The following is a 22,210-nucleotide window of genomic DNA, read 5'->3' as shown; positions in this document are numbered from 1 at the left end:
GCTGTAGAAAACAATTTGCAGACAATTTTCAGTGTTTCAATCAAACAGGTTTGACATAATTTCAGCAGCTAGCCCCACGAAACGTTGCCAAGCTGACAATCGCGGTGGCATTTATTTGGGGAACGGGACAAGTTTCCAGACGTTGATAAACTGGCCAAATGCTACCATCCCGGCTCCTCCAGTTCCACCCGATAAGCAGTTGCAGTTCCAGTTGCAGCAGTTTCAAGACTTGGCCCAGTCCGGCGGGCATTTGCCATTTTGTATCTCACAGATGCATAGATACGCTCGTACGTGGACCGCTTTACACTGCTGCCTTACTTTGTGGGGGATTTTCGGCTCCGGTTTGTTGTTTGTAGTTTGCACAACTCGTGGCGCACATGAAACCCCTTTATTTTGCCTTTAGTTTCCCACTTCATACGGTGCGTATGAGTACTATTGACCGTTGTCTCACTTTCCTCTATAGCTTCTCGATTTGTAAGCCAAAGCTTTGCCAAAGCCGACCACAACTAACTTTCTGGCTAAAAGCGGAAAAATAAAAATATGAATGGGCAGCTAGCGATACTAACTAAAAGCCAACAAGTCGCTGCCAACTGCCAAATAAAAGCAAATGGAACCATATGAACACCAGGAACAGTGGTCAGTAAATTATTCTATTTATTTTGGGTATTTTCCAATATTTCGCTAGTAAATGGCACATACGAAATTTTGTGGTTTCCGAGAATAACTTACAGCTAATTTATAGCCAAGTTAAGACGCAAAAAACACATAAAAATACATTTTGTGGACATATTTAATACACTTAGCTGTCAGCAGCCTTAGTAAATTAGTTTTTGTTGAATACCTTTGTTATTTTTTGTCACTTTAAGTATGACAACCATTTCATTTAAATTGCTTAAAGTAGCTGCAAGTAACATGTGTATATTGTATTTTGTTACAAGTTATTAACACCACAGAGTTTTTATAGCTGATCTTAAACCTTAACTACTCGAAATACTTCTTTGATACAAAGTACAGAAATTCCTTATGATCCTGGTTCAATGTTCCATGTTACCCAGATTTCAGACCACTGCCGCATAGTTCCTTGTTAGCTCACACACTCGTTTGCATACGACTTTTGTGCTGTGGTAATTTGTTTTAAATATTTGTTTAAAATATCAAAACGCACGTACGCTGGCCAACAGTACGTGGTATCTAACAGATAGATGTGAAAATAAAAGTTGTTTGCCCGGCCACTTGGAACTGGGAACTTTCGGAGGTGTGGTGCTGGGCCCACTGAGGCACTAGATTCTCATGGCAACCCGAAGACGAGGAAGGGGAACACGTGAAATTATGTCCGCCGATATGGCCAACCGATCCGAACCTAACGGGTTCCGCCTACGTGCCACCGATCTTGCTGGGAATCCATCTGCCCCACCGAATCCGATTCCGATTCCAATACCGATTCCGATTCCGATTCGATCCCAATTCGAATTCGTTATGATTCGATTCGCAGGCGGTGACATTGTTATGCATTACGCACCCGAAAACCAGCGACGAAATGCGACGTGTGCGCGGCTTTGGTTCCTGTGCCACGGTTACCAATTGCGACCCAGTCCCAGTTTCGAAATCTCCCGGCTTTTTCCACACTCTACGTGACAGCATTTGCAGTGCGACCTTCGCGTGGAATCCCATACAGGGTGCTTCCATATGGAAGTGGGCGAAGAAAGCCCATCATTTTATGCGTGATTTCTCCTCCATCAGTACATTGAATGGGCATAGAATTGATTTTAAGCTGCTTCCGTGCTCTAAACTGAAATGCAAAGTTCAGGTGCGGACAAGGCCGCAACCACAAGTTGGTAGCAAACAGTAGGTAAAATAAATACACGCACATACTACATCCCCATCCCCATCCCCATCCCAGCGGACTTCCTACAATTAACACTTGAGTAATTCGTTGGCTTAGTGCCCACTTTCATTGTCATGTCGAGCATGACCGGTAAGATGAAACCGAACATCGATTTATTAGGTAATGTCTGACCATTGATTAGTCAGCCGGTTGAGCGATTTGCCAGGAATTAGCTTTCCATTCACACATGCAACTGAATGCACTCCGTTCGTCATAGTTGATGCATGCAAGCGATTAAGCCCATTACAAGACTCCTCTGCCAACGGCCCAGTTGCATCGATTTGCGAGTGGCCAGAACTGCTGTTCCACTGACCAGTGACCAGTTTCCAGGGAAATGCCCTGGGCCCTGCAGCTGCAGCTGAAGCTATCGATGGAGCACGGCCAAAGCCGAAGCCAAAGCTAAAGCCAAAGCCATGGTCAGTGCGGATAACATGGCGATCAGAACCGTATGCAAAGTGCCTTCGGGTGCTCCGATTCCACCAACCAGCAGCCGCAGCAGAGAAGCTGCAATAAAATAATATAAAATGGAATAAAACAAGGGAAGCTCCTATCTCGCTGGCGAACCCAAAACGGCAATACCCTAATCAATTATAGTGTAAAAAATTATAACAAGCAAACAGAACTCAAAACAAAGCTCTCCAGTATAAAGTTGCATATACTTATTTGTAAGAATATTCGATTAATGATGAGTAATCATAAAAATAACACTTGGAGTCAAGAACCGCCAATAGAACCGCAAACCAGTTTCCTTTTTTGTTAATACACAAAGACAATCGTTTTTAATTTTACAGCTTAGCAGTAATTTTAATAAATGATGCATGCTCTGGTTATTATGGAAGATATTTCTCGATATATGTTGCTGAACTAGTTTAAAACCCCGAAGTAAACCTTCGTAGAGTATCGTTGGCAATGCTTGCAGACATACGATATTGGCTATATGATGGAAAGTCATAAAATCAAAGAGGCTGCGGGACCGCAAAAAAAGAAATCCAAGGAACGGAATCAGCCAAAGGATGAGTGCTATGTGCCATTGGAGGGGCCTTTGTGGGCTCGAAGCGAGTGAAAGGCTGCTGGTCGAGGGGTTCTGGGCTCCCAGAGACAAGAATCTAGCCCTTGGTACACTTTAATTCTAAAAATATATATGTGAATATATATGAACACGCGAAGTGACTGATTTTGCATTTAAGTCTCATGTTGTTGGTGTTGCCGCCACGGCGATGTTGTTCTGTTGATTTGCACAAACAAATTTTGTCAACAAGATTAATGCTAATTGAAGTTTTTCAACTCGCCTCGAATCGCAAGTTGAATCGAGTCGATTCCGAAGTCTCTTGTTCAATGAAAGTTTTGGCCAGGGTTCGCCTTCAGCGGAAGTTTGGCCAAGTGCGAAAAGTTACCAACCGAAACGACAACGTGCTGATGATGATGATGATGCTGTTGATGATGCTGCTGCTGCTGATGATGATGATGATGCTGCTATAACGACGATAATCTAATGATTTCTGGTGGATGAAGCTGGTCCGCTTGGATAATGATTAAGTAGTTGGTGATGGTGATGGCTGCTGCGTCAGTTGATCATGACTTTTAATTGGTGAATTTCTCGTGCGAGATTCCATTAATGACCAACTAAGTGACCAACTAACTAACTAACTAACGAACTAACTGCTGCACGGGGAGTGTCTGCAATTAACAACTGCGAAGTGCCCCAACATTGAACCCATGGAGCTGCTCTTGAATCGCCCCGCTCCAATTATCACCTGGCCAACTCCCCATCACGTCCACCGCCTGTTTGTGATTGCGCGTTTTTATCGACTTTTGGGGCAGCTCCGGTTTTGCGCGGAGAACATTGGGCGGGATTGGAGGTCTAGGTCTAGAGGCCACTCTAGAGGTTGCATCCATTCATCCATTTAGATGGTGCCAGCGAAGATTGAAGATGTGTGACTTGTCTAATGGAGATGCCATTGAAACTGCTTTTGAAGACCCAGAGAAGAGTACTTGAACTTGTGAAGTTGTTTAGGTGCATTTATATTTTAAATTGCTATCAATGCTGCCGACACACAAACCGAAACCTGAGCCAAATAAACTCATTATACAATAAATATTCATTTCGGTTTTCAAATGATTTCATTCCACATTTGGTATTGAATAAACTTTATTTAACACTGTAAATATGTTTATGATATCGCTCATTTGGTTTGAGCTTTCATGACTGAAACATTTCAATTAGCACAAATTGGCTTTTCAAATTAAGATGGTTATCTAGTTAATTTCCCGAAACGGAATCATAATGAAATAGCCAACCAGGAATTAATCGATTCTCCACGAGTAATTCTGCACTTTTCACATCGACAATTTAAGTGCTCCTCAAAAATTCACTCTGTTGCGGATCTGAATACGCGATGGCTTTAAAATCGCATTTGTAGCTTTCTGCGCACGAAGGTTGAGTGCGGATAAAGTTAATATATCAGCTTTAAAAGCGGTCACCAAGGGCGCAGGACATGGATGTGGAATGGGATGTCCTGTATCCTGCATCCAGCATGCAGCATCCCGGATCCGTGTCCATTTCCATTCCCATCTTCGATTGCATTTGGCTGGGGGATTCATTCAATTTCCATTCGTCATTCAATCGGGCATGCAATTCAGTTATGAAAACCGAGTGCTGCGTATTTATTTTTTATCTGTGTGTGCCTGCCTGGACCTCACACACACACACACACCGATGCACACACTCAAATTTGTTTGCATTTATGAATATGTATCCCGTCATAGACTCATTTTTATGGGTTCCTTGTTTACTTCTTTATTTCGATTGCGTTTTTACTACGATTTTTCCTCTTTTTTTTTTTGGGATTTTCTCTGCGTAGCTAGGCCCTATAAAGCAGAATGTGGGCGTGACCCATCGGGGGGCGTAATGCACACTCACACACACACGTAGACGAGAGCAGAGCGAATGTTTGGCCAACGTTAGCTCCCCATGTAATCGATTTAATCATAATCCAGCTTTTACTATTTATTGTTCTGAGTTATAGTATAAATATGTATGCGGGCTGCATTAATACAAACACAAAATATTATCCCTCCTGCTATTGTTGTTATTTTTCGCTCCGCTCCTCGGCGCTTCGGTTTGCTAGCTGATTTTGTTGCTAGCTGACTTTGGCTCCATTGGAGCATATTTATGGTTATAGTATGCATAACTGGAGGCAACCATAAAGTAATAATATGAAAGCGACCGGCCCGGCCCCACCCCTTGCCGCCCACTTTTATCCTTCGTCTACTGTTTCATCGCAGGATTTAAGTGGGCGGAGCACGGAATTCGGGGGCGTGGCACTGTGGGTAGTGGATAGTGGGTAGTGTGCAATCATTGATTTTGGTTCAACTTAGTTTTTCTTATGCAAATACGCCAGAGCATTTTCCATTCTTACCCTGTCCGCACACTAGCCTACACATATATGTATGTATATATGTATATGTATGTATATGTATATGTATATATTTATATATTTGTACATATCCTCTTGAGCTGTGTGTGTGTGTGTGCCAACGCCAGTGGGCAGGATATTGAAATATCCGGTTTACGCTTAAGTATTTATTAAAAATAAAAAACACAAGCCTGAGCTTTGAATGTGATCTGATCTGAGACCCTTGAAATTGTTTCTGATTTCAGTGTTGCTATTGAAAAGTCTACTTTAATTTAGTTTGACCCAGGCTGTGTTTCTTGCTATGATTAGGTTTCAATGGATGTTTAAATTGCTTTTGGCTATAACAAAAAAAAGAGCTCCCACTTGATAAGCCCTAAATGCACAGCACTTCATTTCCCTTTCATTTGCCACATTTTTTATTCACCTGCTTCTCCAATTGAGCATAAAGTCATTTAAAATTTATTGAATCATGTGGGCTTTGGTTGGTGGCTTCCAGTTGAGTATGGTGGAATCTTGAATCAAAAGTACATAAGCCAGCTGTGTCCGAAACCAGATAATTTAATTTTCCCAAGCCCCTTAATAAATTAATTGTTTCAAATTAGTGCACATTGAAAGCCCATTTGGAAGAGCTCTAAAAAGTTATAAAAGTTCCAAATTACCTGGCCGTAAGAACCGAAAAGTCGCCACACTTTCTCCGCAAAAATGCTGAAGAGATCCATGAAAATGTACTCAATTTAAATGCAATAAACAAATGTATATTCCTATGCTGCCATCCCCGGCAGTAACTTTGCCAAAACGGATTTGGTTGAGAACAATGTTTGCATTTGAAATAAATGAAGTAATAACTTTTATGCGATGTTAAACATTTTTATGCAGTCCGCAAACAGTGCGGAGGGAGCATTTTGCTTTATGGAGATTTTTGATTTGCAACAAGCAAAATAAATTGAATGCAATTTGTGGGCAGCATAAAAATGAGCCAAAAATCCATTCCGCCCCCGGTCATTTTTGGGGGCCGAGGGGGCGTGGCGGGTTCAAGCCTGGGCTCGCTGGGTTGAGTGCATGTATTATCCACAAAGTTCGTACATAATTACATGTTTGAAGGAAACTGCTTGTGGCCACACGACCAGACACAATTTTGCAATATTTTTATTTTGCTGTTTTTTTTGTTTTTTGGCTTTTTTTTCACCCATGTTGTGGGTGCAGCAGCCACAAAAAACAATAACTACAGCATTGGCAATCACATGAATTAACAATGGGGTAAAATCTCAGAACGGGCAATAGAAATACAATGGACGAGCAGGAAAAATGGGGAAAATTGTCCGAAAAAAAAGTCAGAAAAGGGGCAACAATTTCGCTCCGAGGGCAAAGGTCACCCCATCTGCAAGAGATAAAAAGTAATGAACAAATTGCTACAACAACAGCCAGCACTCGTAAAACATCTTTGTGCCACTTTGTGTGTGTGGGTCAGTGGGTCGCTTATTGTTCTTCATCTTGGCCTGGGTCTAGAACTGGATCTGGGCTTGGTTCTGGTTCTGGTTCTTGTTCCTTCGAAATTGGTTTATTCGGCTGCTCTTGGGTTTAGTTTGGTGAGGGGTAACTACTACACCCGCAGGCGGCAGACTCAATGAATTGGGCGTCACACAAACGGAATCGAGGAGTGGCAAAGAAGTCATCGCTTAACAGAGCATAGCAAATGATTTCCTACGAAATTTGTTGTCACACACACACACACTCACAGAACAATCCGCACGCACAGAGATCCACAGCCACAGTTACAGTTACAGCTACAGCTATAGATACAGATACAGATACTTTGACAGTGCGCAGATACGACGAGCGGGGGCACAAAGGCGTTGGCTGAAGGAGGCCGGTGGGGCAACAGTAAATAACATGCACAATGCCAAGATAAAGTGGCAAATGAGCAACACCAACAATGCCACAATGGCAGCAAGTACGGCGAGCACAACTACATACAACAGCACCATCAGTGAATATCGAACAAAAGCCGTCGTACGTGTTAAGCACTCATTGCTGTCAAACATGCCGCGCACTTGACGAAGAAGAATGTTGGCCGCGACGTGTGGGAAAGCGGGCTGGAGCTGCAACACTTGCGACTGATGGCCATCATAGCCAGAGATGCCGGTAGTGCGCTGCAGTGGTCCTCAGATCAGATCCTCAGATATAAGAAGCTTAATATGATCGCTTTTTCTATATAAAGTATAAAAAGTCTCTGCATACAACAACACACAGTGAAAAGTTGTTATACACTGAAATAAAACTGCGCTGCTCAGTCTGAGAAAATGTCACGATCGGCGAAAAAAGTAGGCCAAGGTCTAGTCTGCACTTCCGTTGTTTACTGTTAAGTAGTACATATTACAACATTGTTACGTGTTAAAGCCAACAAGTCAAAATGCTGTGTGTAACTCAAAGCCAATGTTCATAATAAGAACAGCATAATCATTGAAACTTAAGTTTAGTAAATAATGATAGGCCAGTAAAAATTACATCTTCTTTTGAGCTGATCTTAAAACCAGCTACAGTTGAGTACCCTTCAATGATTTGGGCGCCGCAAAATATTAAAAAATGATTGCCTCGTTGTGCAGGACGAAGTGCTCAGCTCTGAGAGGCGACACCCACACCCTGCCCCCTGCCCCCTGCCCCCTGCCCCTTGCAGCATGCCCCCAACCTCATGCCACAACGTGGAATCCTTGACTCCACGCCCGGCCGACACGCATACGCCCCGTGTGACGCGACCGACACTTGAGCCGGCAATCAGGCTCAATCGCTTGGGCCAGCACGACGGCCGACGGACGGAGGACGAAGGATACAGGCCGAAGGACGAAAGACGAGGAGCGGAGCTTGCAATCTGGTGTCGGCACTCACACATTCGCACGTACGGAGGGGGGCGGGGGGCCGCTGCCTGGAAATGTGAGCTATGCCAGCACAAACAACAAATATAAATCGTTAACAATAAATAATCGTCTATGGGAGACGACATTTGTTGCTCCGTTTTGTTGCTGCTGGATTCCTTTATGCATTTGTAGTCGTATTTGTAACACAATTGTTTATGCCACTGCGGCTTGTTGTTCCCATCGCTTTTGTTGCTTTGTTTTTATGGCCAGCCCGGCACCACCCACCACCCACTGGTCCCTCCAAGCTTCACAAGCCAAAAAACCACCCACCACCCACCACCCACCACCCACCGCCCATCGCCCATCAACTGGGCTATGGAGCATAGTTTATTGTTATTTTATTGGGGAGAGCCCCTCTTTTAGGCTTTCGCGTGCTTTGTAAATAATTCGTGCTCGGCGCGTTTATGACGTGATTTCTTAACCGTTTACCCCGCCGTGCTCCACCCCCTCCCCCCTCCGCACTCCCCCTTGCTTTGCCCCAGCACCCTGTAAGTGGGTCGAGCCCTTGCCACGCCCCCACACTTTAGTTCCAGCCGCATGTCGCATGCCACTTCGAGCTCAAGAGGCTGCAATTTCAATTTGCGAAGAATTTCCATTATGACTGATACCCCACCCCCCTGATACCCCTGATACCCTTCACGGAATTGGGTATTCCTGGAAAAGAGACTTCAATTAGAAAATGAAGAGATTTGTTTCGCAAAGTAAAAATAATAAATAAGCTAAACAGTTCCAGGAATTTGAGTGAAATATTAAATGGTAAATATGGTAAATGCTAAATAAACAAACATGTAATGGGTACCTGTTAGTCCACACAGCTCAGCACTTTCATCACTTTTCATATGTGGACTGCATTTCACAAAAGCTTCCACTCTTCCATGCTTTTGTTTTAGTTTAATTGAAAAATATCATACTTTATTTATATGTATGCGGCAACAAAAATCAAAATTACATTCAATTATAAATTACGCGAATTGGGGCAGTGCGAGGGAGACGGACTCATTGGGGGAGAGGGGGACAGAGATAGCAATTGAAAACGATTTAAATGTTTGCTTATTTATTAGCGCATAAATTTGTTTTTGCATAATACTTTTTTGCTAGGGCCTTTTGTGCATTACATGCCAAATGATTGTTGTTGCATTGATTTTTGCCATGATTTTTGCGATTATGGCAGCCAGCAATAAAATCGCGAAAGAAGAAAAAAATAAAGCGATTAATTAATATAAATTATAGCGGAGCGCATTTAATTTATTTATATTTTTTTATGCGCTCCGCTTCTTTTTTGTTAACGCCGATTTTGTAATGTCGTATTGCTGCAATTGTTGTTGTCATTGATAATGAGCGAATTATGTAATTACAATTGGTAATAGTGTGTGCATATGCATGTGTGTGTGTGTGTGTGTGCGTGTGTGTTAGGTTTAGGTTTTCCCCAACTGTGAAAAACTGGCCATAAATAAACAGGTGTAATAATGGCGCAACAAACAATCGAAATTAATTTAGAAATTGCTCACTGCCCATTTTGGTGCATTGTTTATGGGATGAAAATTTTAAATTAACCTTATATATTCATTATACGCGTAGCCAGAACGAAACCAATCAAATTAAAATAAATCATAATAAAAAGCAATTAATGTTTAATTAATGAGAATTCAATTAATCGCACGGCCCGATTGAATTGTTTTACGCCTAATTCTGACAGACTTTCAGTTGACATTTTGCCATCTCTTTAGCTTATGAATTCATATAAATTATGAATATGAATTCATATTTTCTGAAAATAAAATGGCCCAGAAATTCTGTAAAATCGGTATGTGAAAAGTTGTAAAATTGTAAATTGCAAGGTAAACGGTCAATAGAGTAGCTTAGTTTCCTGATAAAATAAACCATTTGGCTTTGAGTTACTGACAAACTGTCCCTTGGGGTCAAATCCATATTTAACTGCACTTAAACCCCATTTCGTTGGATACATTTTACCGAAAGCTCTTTGGGGCATCATTGGGTGGTGGCCAGTAGCTTGGGTGGCGTGCAGATGAAGACTGGTAATTTGCCTATTCAATTTGGCTTTGATTGCCGCTATGGCCATGCGAAAATGCGAGTGTGAGGCAATTGCTTGGCAATATTTGACTGGCCAATACATAAACGCTATTGCCAGCCATACACCATAACCGAAACTATTTGGTTAAACGCTCGAGTTGGCCGGCAGCTCAGGTGTGGCTACCGTTTGGGGTTTGCCCCAAAAACAGGGCATTGGATTGGGGGATTGGGGATGGGGGCTTGGGATCGGAATGCAGTGGTGTATCTTACACGTTTGTGACGCAGGCGCAGCTCCTCCAGCCGGAAAGATATCAGCCGATAGCACTCGGAATATACTCGTATACTCAAGGAGATATCTGTGCGAGATCCAAGACACGTAGCCCCGCAAAGTTTCATTAATTTAATTGCCGCAAATGTTTGTCACTTGTGTAAGATTTGTAATTGGATATTCCGAGTTCGCACACGTTCTGCTCGAAAGATACGTGTAATTAGCATTTTCCAGAAGCTTTTCGCAGATGGGGGGAGGGGGGGTGGGATGCCGAGTGTCTAGAAACCTGCAGTTTGCTCAATGCAAACATCGGACGTCGGATAAAGTCGTTAAGACACCGCGTTTTCGCCAACAATAGCTAAACTTCGCAGTTCCCATCGACTGACTGCAATTATACCATCGCCGACCCACTAAGTGGCATCGCACACACATATTATCCAAAGGTCGTTCCGTTCCCCAAGTTCGAAGGAAAGAAAAAAAAAGGGCGGAGTATGCCCTAATCCCTGCTTAATGGGGTCTGAAAGAAGGCTGACCCCCCATCAGATCTCATTGGCCAGCTCGCAGATTCATTTGAGCAGATGTTAATTGGCATTGGCTGCCATTATGCTGTTATGCTGTCGCCCGGACCGCCATAAACTAGATGCTGTCACAGACCACTCAATTTCAATACCATTGCGGCTCATAAAGTGACGCATCAATATAATCAAAATTATCATTACCACCAGCACTGAGTGGTGAGTTGGGGAAAACGGGAAAACGGGAAAAAGAAAAGCGGCAGTCGGGGCGAGAGGCCACAGCGGCCACGATGCATAAGCGACATAAAAACTATAATCAATATCCATATCCATTAGCGTTATCGTATCAACGAACTCGAATAATAATAGCGTACATATGTACGTATGTATCGATGGCTACCGCAGACGCAGCGAGGACACGACTACGTGGTCCACTGTCCGTTGCACGGACATCTATACGGACACGGTTGGCGATACGGACACCGGCATTGCTACTGGATACGATGGCCATGCCCATGCTCATGGCGAGCTGGAGGATGACACCCCGTGGTGCTCCTGTCTGCCCGCCCATTTGTCTTCACGTAATTATCTTTTAATAGATTTAACGAACATTTTTCGCACCGACTCTTTGCTTGTGTGTCAACTCAGTGACAACAGCAAAAGCAACAACGGTATTAACAAATGGCAAAGAATGAAATCGGCTGCGAGAGCCTGTGGACATCAACGAACTTTAAATGCCTTGCGGAAATATTATTATCAAGTTGAAATAAACTGAAATTAATTGGTTAGAATTTTGTGTGTATAACAATGACACTATGCGAAATTATTTCTATAACTATTTGTTTTGCGAGTGCAATGCATAGTAATTGAACGTGTTATCTGATATAATCGCCGTAATTATACAAGGAAAATTGCTGGAATAATCTTTGGAAACGCTGTGTTTGCTCTCCAAGCTATTTGCATTGTCAGCGGTTTGAAAGCAAGCACTTGAAGATGCCACCAAATGCGGGACGCAGTCATGGCCACTTGGCTTTAAAGGGTATGCCCGGTGCATCAGTGGGAATATACATGCGAATATATATGTATATACTATATAGCACTATAGTCCCGACTCCGGACCCGGACCCAGTCCCAGTTCCAGTTCCAGACCCAGTCAGACTCTCAGACAGGCCAAAGCCAACGGAAGTCGGAAGTTGTATGGCACATGCGGTGGTCGTGGCGGTTGCGATGGCGATGGTGATGGTGATGGCGTCTGCACCACTGGTAATGGCGATGCCAATGAGGCGAGTGCTGGGTAGGTAGGTAGCTGGGCGGTTGGTGGTCTGATGCTCCTCCTGGGCAGCTCCACACGGTGATGATGGTGGCGAGGGCGTTGGCGTTGGCGATGGCAATGCTTGGCCATTTCCATTTTATGGACTTTCAAACTGTTGCTGTTAATTATTTCTTCTTCTTTTAATGTGGCCACTGGTGTTGGCCGCAGTTCTTACTTATGCCGAACTCCCCCCTTTTGCTGCCAGGACCTTTTCTCGTCCTGTTAACGATGTTGCCATCGCCTCCGTGGACTGATGATGATGCCGCTGATATTATGCACCACTTTCCCCGCTTTCCTCTTTGCATTTCGCGCTCTTGTGGCCGTTGTTTGCACTTTTCCACCATTTTACACTTTATTACAAAAGCATTAAATAAAATTTCAAAGCGAATGAGTCTCGTCAAAAGTGTTCGACGGGGGTTTGGGCCTGGGCTTGGGTTTTCCGAGGCCGGAAAAGACGAGAGAAAAGCGGGGGAAAGTGGGCAAAGTAAGCCGGAGGTTCTGGTGTAATTTTCGATTCGCATTTGGGTGGTGCGAACTGAATTCCATGGAAATAAGCAAAGTGGTGCAGTCGCTGATTTTTTCTTTGCTGTTGGCCACGTTGTTCTTATTGTTGTTGTAGCTCTCATTGTAGCAGCCGATGTTATGTTGTTGCATTGCTAACCGGGCTGATACCGCGCCACACCACCCACTTCTGCGCCCACTGGGGTGCACTTGTTATTGTTGTGGTTCATACTTTTGTTTTTCGGCCCATTGTTACCCGAAAAGTTTTTCGCGTTGTTGCTGTTGCTGCTGCAGTTGCTTTTGTTGTTGTTGTTGTTGCTGGCGGTGCAGCAGCAGGCCGGCCAACAACAACAACAACAACTACGAATACCGGCAGTCTGGTGCACCGCACGCAAACAAGCGCCAAAGTAAAAGAAGTACCAAAAGCAGCAACAACGAGCCACACACAGTGGTTAAATATCAGCGCCAAAGCCTTTGCGAAAATAACTTTATGTTATGGAAAGTTCGCAAAGAAAGAAAGAGCCAACTTACTTTAACATTTCAAAAATACAGGGAAAATGCACTGTTGCATAGGGGAAAGAAAATGTGACTATAAAATTAGTAAGAACTTCGTATATGATCGATACTTTAGTATTGACTTGTTAGGCAAACATACATTTAATATACAATTGTTAATCAAAACATCAATATTTTTATAACAAAGTTACTAATTATGTTATTTACATAAATATATAATTAACGCTACAAAATTTTGAGACTACAAAGTTAGAAAAAACGTGCGTACATTAGAGAATATAAACTTCAACTAAAACCATCTGACATTGAAGAACTATGCATATGGGATTCTGATTTAGAAACTAAAGAAACTTCCTTCAAGTTGATCTCTCAACCAGGTTTTTACCCACTTCCTTGCCCGATTTGCCCCACTGTGCCGAACAGTTTCAATTAGCTGCGCTTCGATGTGCATTGGCGATGGAGTTTCGGTGTCGACAACTGAGTGGACGGCGGGGTAAGCACGGCGGGGCGATGGAGAAGTATCTGCGGCTGATACTTAAACAATGTATAAATTCGTCTACAAAGTCGCACCCCTGCACCCGCCCCCGCTTCCACCCCTTGCCCTGTTGCCTTTGCCCCTTTTCACTGCGAGAAGTTCATTCAGTGCGTACAGAACGAGTACCTTTCGTAGCTCTTCTGTTGCATGGAGGAATGGCTGGTTGGATGGACGGACGGATGGAGTGACGGACAGATGGACAGATGGACGGATGGACGCTCTGTGGTCGTCAACGTGGTGCAATCAGCTGCAGTGGCTTTTTGGCCGCACTGCCAGTTAGCCAGCTAGTCGGGAGTTGGCTTGTTTTTCACTTGTTTTTTTTTTGCTTTTTTTTGGCGGGCAGCGAGGTGGAGGAGCTGGCAGTACTAGGTGATATCCACTCAGTTGAACGGAGCTGGCAGGCTGCCCGGCTGGCCGGTTGGCCGGCTAACTAAGTGTCCCTGCCCGCCCCGGGGAATCCCCGCTTTCTGTCATTGGATTGCAGTGCGCTGCTTTCGTCACTCATCCGACTGAGTGAGCGCCGAGCCAAGCGCGAGTGGTGTAAAAGCTTCTCAATTGGTGTGAAATGCAACACCCAGCGGCCGCCGAGGAACTGCATCGGATCGGATGAACTGGCCAACTGGCGGGAGTGGGCACTGGGCAGTGAGTAGTGGGTTAATGGGTGATGGTAAATGGTAAATGGTAAATGGGGGCTCGGTTTCCATTTGCAAATATGGCAAATATGGGTTAAATGTGCGCGAGTCTTTGACTGGCTTGAAATAATTTAATTTCCATTTTCATATCGAATTCGAGCTGTGGCGCTCGCTTTGTCATCCCAGCCCTTTGCCTTCCTTTTGGGGTCCTTTTGTCAGATTTCGCCCATTGTTCATGGCGCTGTTTGTTTTCCGCGCATTTTACACGCAGACAGTGCGCGCCGAAGGTGTAAAGCGGTTGCAATCATAATTGTATTTTATTGAAATTAAACAAACAAGTTGAATATTCTTACCAATTCAATATCAGTTAAAAGAGAAAAATTATATAAAACGAGTAAAGTGAATAAAGATTATCAAATGCCATTTGATTTAATCTTTAAATTCATTTCAAGGCAAAAGTGAAAGTAACGGGTGGCAATTATTTAAATGAGGATAATGACTGACCAAAGTAATGTAGTAATTATTATAAATACTGCCTTTATTGCGTGCCCTAAGCGCCTTGTAAGTTTTTAATGATCCCACCTGGATATCCATTTACATGGCTAATTAAGTGGCACCCACAATTACATCGATAAAGGTGAATTCTGACCTTAAATACCTGTTGGGTTTCGAGCGGACTTGCTGGTAATGCGCTGCTGAAACGCACTGTACGTGCTGTTTGTTCTGCTCCCGCTGCTTTTGTTGGTCGAGATATCCGACTGTGGAACAATGCCCTCTGAGCTTTGATTACTTTATCATTTTCGTTCCGGCTTTCGCGACTCAAACGGGGTCTGCCTTTTCGGAAAACTTAATTCAATTGGCCGCTGCCTTTGTTAATGCTGCCCAGCCTGTAATTACCACTATTAATATGTACTAACCAAGGCATTCGGCATGTGCGCATTTGAACGCAAATTCCAGGCGTCATCGAACTGCCAATGACTGACATTGGACACTCGCAGCGAATTGGAACTGAAATCAAAATAATTTATTTCAGTTTCAGTAACAGGTTGCATTGGCCTGCAAACGAGTTGGCTAAAATATGCGTGTAAATGAAGCAAGTTCAAAGATTCTCTTACTCATTTGTTATCGCAACTTCAGCATAGTTGCGTTGAACTCATTTCGCGCTGCACTTGCTTTCGAAAATTTGAATTTTATTAAATTTGATTCGAGTTCAGTTCGGTTTGGTTTAGTTGGCCATGATAGCTACCTGGTTCTCTGTGTTTTTGGCCTGTGTCAACAGGTGCGTCTGGCACTTCATTAGGAATTTTCCTGACGCGCTCCACTCTTTTCTCGCCATCTCCATCTCGCTCTGGCGTACTATCCCTTTCTCTGTTCCGCCACCCCCCGTGGTCTCTGGCAGGAGACGAACAAAGTTTTAATTAAATTTCGAGCTTTACTGGAGCGAAATTTACTTATATATATATTTGATTTTTAGTAGCCAAGAAACAGTCGCATGGCCACCGCTTTGGGGCTCTTGTAATTGGCTTTATGGTTTTCGCTTCCCATTCATCTAGCTCGAATTAAAGGAATAATTTCCCGAAACTTCTGTTCACTTTTCCGGAGCGGTGAAGAGGGGTGGGGGGCGGCGGTGAGCTGAATGGGTGTCCAGATATTCAATTAAGGGATTATCTGTGTCGCTGAAAGGGAATGGAATCGCACTTCTTTTCACTATAAATTTCGGTTTAAAGTGGGTGGCGCGTTCGCCTAAGCGGTTTAACAACTGATTAGTAGCTCGCTTTATATAGTTAGAAATTCTTTAAGTTTACATCTTTAACTGGTTTAATGAACTTACGCGATCTGCTTTACTTTACTTGAATTTCTTGTTTTATGCCCCTTTTGTAATGCCATTTACATTTTCTCTTCCTACAGGTAATTAGAAATCATTTACCTGGGCCGAGATGGATGATCCCAAAATAATGAACATCATGAACGGCATGAAGTCGCTGGAAGATCATTGTCAGCTCATAAACGATGTAAAGGGTGAGTGGCCAGAAAAAAACAAAAAAAAAAGAGAAAAATATATATATATAAGCCAAGTGCAAACAAAAATGCGACCCAAGATCAAGTACCCAAAACGCAAACCCCACCGCAAGCCAGGAAAAATAAAAGGCATTTATGTGAAATATTACATTAGCGGGGGATGACTGCCCGTGTGGCAAAGTGTCAAGTGCGGGGAAAGGGAAATGGGGGAGAGGGTGGGAAGTGGGAAGTGAAACCAGTCTCAAAAACAAAAAAATTGTTGAAATTGACAAATTATGTGACAGACTTTTGTCAGCCGCCCACAGAATCCGAAGAGCCAACAACAATTGTTGACAATTCACTCAAAGTGGGCGCACCCCTCCTGTTGTTGCTGTTGTTTTTCAAGCTGGTGGTGCCACAAAGTGGGGGCTGCTGTTGTTGTTGTTGTTGTTGCTGTTGTCGCTTCAGCTGTTTGGAGTTAGCGCTGAACAAATGCCCCAAAGCGCTCGAAGAGCTTTAAACGCCGCACTCGAAACTCGCACTCGAGTCACTCCAAGTGAGGCTCAATTTCGCCGCGTCCACGGAACAATGATGCCCTGGGTAGCTGAGTGCTGTCTTCCTGATGGCTTTTGGATGTTGTTGGGTGGACTTGGTCGAGATGGGGGGCTTTCCACATTTTCACATTTCCACATTTTCAGCTTAAGGCGGCTGGTGGATGGGGACGCGTTGGCGAGGCGCTGCAAAGTGCGCTCGAGTTGCATTTAAGCCAATTAGCATAGGTAAACAAAACATTTGAGTGAGCCAGCCAAGTGCTTGTGGTTGAGTGCGGCCTCGGGCCAGGAATTCGCTCCAAGGAGGGGGTGGTGCTGGCGTAGTGGCGGCTTGCCTTGGGACAGGAGCCATGTGGAGCTCGGTGTGCAGCTCGGTGTCGGCTCTAGGTGTCAAGTTGTATTTGTATGAATGTGCTTGTAATGCCACAGCCGATGGCAAATGGACGAAGATGAAGGGCCGGCGGCGGCACATCCTCCCAGGCAATGTTGCATTTATTATGCAATTATCAAGTGGCAATTGTGCATGGGTATTGGGATCAGCGGAGGGGATCAGTGTCTATGAGTCCCAGTTCTCCAACTGACAGTGATTTACGCCGACGATTGGCAATTAGGCAGCTCGAGACGCTAGGAGAGGCTAAGGCGAAGTGGGCCAACTTAAGATGAAATGCCATTCAATTGAGGAATGTGCAGAGCCCTGGCACGCAGAGAAATATATGTAAAATTAAAAAGTTAAATTAATAAACCAAGAATATCTATTTAGCTAGTTATATAATCTTGAATAATAACTTGAATAAGTGTAATACTCATAAATTGGCCAAGCAATGAACATTTATAAGAGTTCCGATTTAAGCTAGGCAATAAAATAGTTTATATTCTTAGCATATATTCACAACTACTGTAATTGGATTACCAACGCTTTTTTTCTGCCAGTGCAGTTGGCCACACACGTGGAGCATATGCAACTGTGCGTGTGCGGGTATTTTAGGCGTGTGTGCGTTTTAGACAATAGATGAATGGCTCGACGAGCTGCTAACTTGCAAATATTTATGAGTGGCCCAGCAAGTGGCAGGCAACGGCAACCGATGCCGCAAACAACAATGTGGGCAGAGATGGATGGCCTCCACAGATGGGGGCGTGGCACAAGGTGGCGGGTGATGCGGGGGAGGGGGGTGGAGGATTCCTAGAACCATTGGCAGGCGGCGTTGAAACGTCAAGTGTTGTTGCCGTTTTGGCACTTTGGCAAAAATGCAGCCAGGAGCTAACCTCCTGCCCTCCCAACTATTTCAGTGTCTGTGGCTCCATCCTGTCGTCCTGCGATTGTGTATGTGTGTGTGAGTGTGTGTTACTGTGTTTGTGTGTCTGTGTGGGGCGTGAATTATGCGGAATTGAAGTGGCATTTGATGCGCATTTAAATTCGTGACGGAGCTTCAAGTTGGTGGCAAACAAACCGAACCGAAGCGAAGCCAACTGAGCAAACAGATGGTTTTTGGTTGGGTTGGTAAAATGGGGGAGGGGGGGCAAGGAAGGACGCCCCACTGAGCCCACCATCAATGATGCGCATCAAATTGGCTAATTGTTTAATGACTGTTTGCATTGATCTCTTCCCCAGACGAGTCGCCCATGCAAATGTTCTACAAGGACAAGGGCGTCTTCCTCACTGGCGGCACAGGATTCTTTGGCAAAAGTAAGTTCCACTCGACTCCCAGTACGTGACTGGAATGTGGACTACATACTTACCACATCCCATTCATTTCGTTTTGTGTCCCCCAGTTATCATTGAGAAATTGCTGCGCGTCACGGAGGTGGGACAAATCTATTTGCTGATACGCACCAAGAAGGGCAAGGATGCCTTCGCCAGGATCGAGGATCTGTTTAACGATCCGGTAAGTACTGTTGGCCTGTTAACTGTTTTCTCCTCATCCTGACTAACTAATTTGAATTTGTTAATTGGTACAGGTCTTTGCCAAGATGAAGCAGGTGAACCCCAAGTACCGCTGCCAGATCACCATCATCAGTGGCGACTGCTCGCTGCCCGGACTGGGAATCAGTGCCGACGAGCGGGAGACCATCATGGAGAACGTGAACATCGTGCTGCACAGTGCGGCCACCGTGCGATTCGATGAGAAACTCAAAATGGCCATCGCCATCAATGTGCACGGCACCAAGGAAATCATCAAGCTGGCCAAAGAGATTGTCAACTTGAAGGTGAGTTTCCATTAGAATTGGTCGTAATATTATTACATAATTTATTTATTTGGTCATGTTGCCAGGCCCTCGTGCATGTGTCTACAGCATTTGCACACTGCAACATGCGGCACATCCAGGAGAGATTCTACAGCGGCACCATGTCCGGCGAGAACGCCTTCAAGCTGAGCGAGTGCCTCGACGAGCATACCCTGAACACCCTCACGCCGACCATCATCAAGGGGTATCCGAACACATACACCTTCACCAAAGTCCTGGCCGAGAATGTCGTGCAGCAGAGCGCTCAGAATTTGCCAGTTACCATCTTCAGGCCCGGCATTGGTAAGATCTATTCTCCAATTCCATTTCTATACTGTTGCCTCGAAATCATTATCAAATTGCATTACAATCATAAAGACATTAAGTAAGGTGCCGCCCATGCCATTAAGTTGTAAGTTGTGCAACAAGTTTGTGTAGTAAAATTGAATAATACGCTCGCTTAGCTGTTCACAGTCATCGCTCTGTAATAAAATCATTCATTAAGCAATTTACGTTCTCAGCACTTTTTTACTCAATATATTAATGAATTGCTGGCTATCTTGAAACCGGTTTTTGTGAGGGCGCTTAGCCATTTACGTACAAGAGGCTTAAGATCAAGTTTTGTACCGATTAAAATATGAATTTAAAAATAAATTTTGGTTCACTCACAGTGATCACCACGTACCGCGAACCGATCACCGGCTGGATCGACAACATGTACGGTCCGTGCGGAGTGATCGTGGGAATCGGATCCGGAGTGCTGCGCGTTTTCACGGGCGACATGGACAACAAGGCGCACATTGTTCCGGTGGACATGTGTGTCAATGCTCTGTTGGCCAGTGCGTGGGACATAGCGCGAAATAAGTAAGAGCAGACTTCATATACTAACTAAAGAGTATTGCTAATTGAGTTACCTGCAGATACGAGACTCCGCCGATTTACAACTACGTGCCGGATGCGGAGAACATGGTAACCTGGCGGCGCTACATGGAGGATGGCTTCGAGTACGGCTGTGACATCCCGATGCGGAAGTCCATCTGGTATCCGCGCTTCACCATCGTGCCGCACATGTGGCAGTACCACATCCTGTGCTTCCTCTACCACACATTGCCCGCCCTGGTCATGGACGCCATCATGGTGATAATCGGCAAGAAGCCCAGGTGCGCTTACAATTTATTTCATTTAAACTACTGCAACTAAATTCATGGCTCTTTTGCAGAATGATGAAGATCTACCGCAAGATCCACAAGCTGAGCAACGTCCTCAAGTACTTCAGTTCAAACGAATTTCGATTCGACAACGACAATGTCAGGAAACTCACGGAAAAGCTAGACGACCGGGATAAGCGACTATTCGCCTTCGATATGCGCGATCTGGACTGGACCAATCTGTTTCGCGTCAGTCTCTACGGACTGCGTCTGTATGTGGTCAAGGATGACCCCAGCAACATCCCCGAGTCCATCAAGCGCTACGAGAGGTAAGTATCTTTCCCCTATCTGAATTCCCTACCTTACACAAAAATATCTCTTTTCAGGTTGAAGGTCCTGCACTACACGACACTGGCTGTTTTCTACGCGCTAGCTGGCTGGGCGCTTTTTGCCCTGTTTAAGCTGTTTTTATAGGGTCCTTTAACTATGTGTTATATCTTTCGTATCCACTGTAGGGCATATCTTGTAATCCCCAATCTTTCGGTCAGACTCTTAACACTTTCGTTTCCAGTAGTTGTTAGTTATAGTTGTATGTATCGTATATATCGTTTGTATGTTTGTACCATATCCATATGCCTATAGTCATATGTTTGAAACGCTTTATCCGAATCTTGTATAGCTTAGTTCGTACGTCTCTAAATGTAAATTTGCAAAAGTTGATGGCGTAATGTGGATGTAGATGATCAATTACAAGTACAATAAAAACTGCTTCACATTTTGTTTGGGAAATTTTACAATCTTTTTATTGGGATAAAAGGGACAGCACAGTTGGCCTGCATTTGATAATTAAAAGTGTGCTTTCAAAATGTATCTTATGATTACAAAAGTAGGTCAAGTATTGAAACAAGTTGGAAACCCTTGTTCGCTTGCATCGAAAACAAACATAGAAAAGCATATTAAATGAAACCCATGTAAAAGTGGGAAAACAGTGTTTAATTTAAAGTGAAGTGAATTTCATTTCATTACTGCGAGCATTGAGTGGAAAGCTGCTCTTAAACGATTTCTTAAATTGCTCACCAGTGCGTATGCTTAATAAATGTGGCCTGACTTTTAAATACACGTACTTTTCGATTGCCAGGACAATTTCACTCAACGGCAACCTTCAACTTCGTCCCTATTGACTGAAAGCTGTAGTTCATTTTGGGGGGCAAAAAAAGTGGAGAGTCGCAGGACGAATGAGGTTTGGGAATGAGCACAAATTGAAAACAATAAGATTTGTTTGATTTACACACCAGCTTAAAATCGGAATATTTTATTGCATATTTCCGGGCGTGTTTTTGTGTGTGTGTGTGTGTGTGGGGGGGGGGGGGAGTGGAAAAGAGTCGTAAAAATAATGCCCAGAGGTAGCTTATCAAATTGCGAACAGCAGCAGTCCGATGCAAAAATCCTGTAAGGCGCTTTATCGCTTTACGCTCGCACACAAAAACATTTTTTTCATTCTCTCCTTATCCTTTTTTTATTTGGCTCTGTGTGTGTGTGTGCGTGTGTGTGTGTAGGTGTGTGTGCATAAATAAATCCGCACATGTATCGTATCGCTTTGCGTTGCAGCACTCGCATTCGTATGATTTCAAAATTAAAATCACAGCATAACCCAATCAGCCTCCACAGTTTCCGTGAAGCCAAAGCCAAAGCCAGAGTCAGAGTCAGAGCCTCTTTCTCCCGCTCCAGGACCTTCAGCCTCTCCAGCTCGTCGTGGTCCTCATTTCA

General features: G+C 44.1%; 1 protein-coding gene across 1 annotated transcript in view; it reads left to right on the top strand.

The window, feature by feature from the left end:
- Nucleotides 1–21,232, top strand: part of LOC122619554 (fatty acyl-CoA reductase wat) — a 28,292-nt gene extending 7,060 nt beyond the window's left edge. Inside the window, exons 2-10 of the mRNA XM_043796554.1 lie at nt 16,432–16,542; nt 18,682–18,756; nt 18,843–18,955; nt 19,029–19,277; nt 19,343–19,598; nt 19,967–20,159; nt 20,216–20,455; nt 20,515–20,772; nt 20,830–21,232. Coding sequence (XP_043652489.1) covers nt 16,461–16,542; nt 18,682–18,756; nt 18,843–18,955; nt 19,029–19,277; nt 19,343–19,598; nt 19,967–20,159; nt 20,216–20,455; nt 20,515–20,772; nt 20,830–20,917 — 1,554 coding nt within the window. The 5' untranslated portion in view covers nt 16,432–16,460 and the 3' untranslated portion in view covers nt 20,918–21,232. The remainder of the gene's footprint in view (nt 1–16,431; nt 16,543–18,681; nt 18,757–18,842; nt 18,956–19,028; nt 19,278–19,342; nt 19,599–19,966; nt 20,160–20,215; nt 20,456–20,514; nt 20,773–20,829) is intronic.
- Nucleotides 21,233–22,210: the final 978 nt, after the last annotated feature.

Source organism: Drosophila teissieri, chromosome 3R (assembly GCF_016746235.2).
Source record: "Drosophila teissieri strain GT53w chromosome 3R, Prin_Dtei_1.1, whole genome shotgun sequence".
Lineage (NCBI taxonomy): Eukaryota > Metazoa > Arthropoda > Insecta > Diptera > Drosophilidae > Drosophila > Drosophila teissieri.
This window is presented reverse-complemented; position numbering and strand designations above follow the sequence as displayed.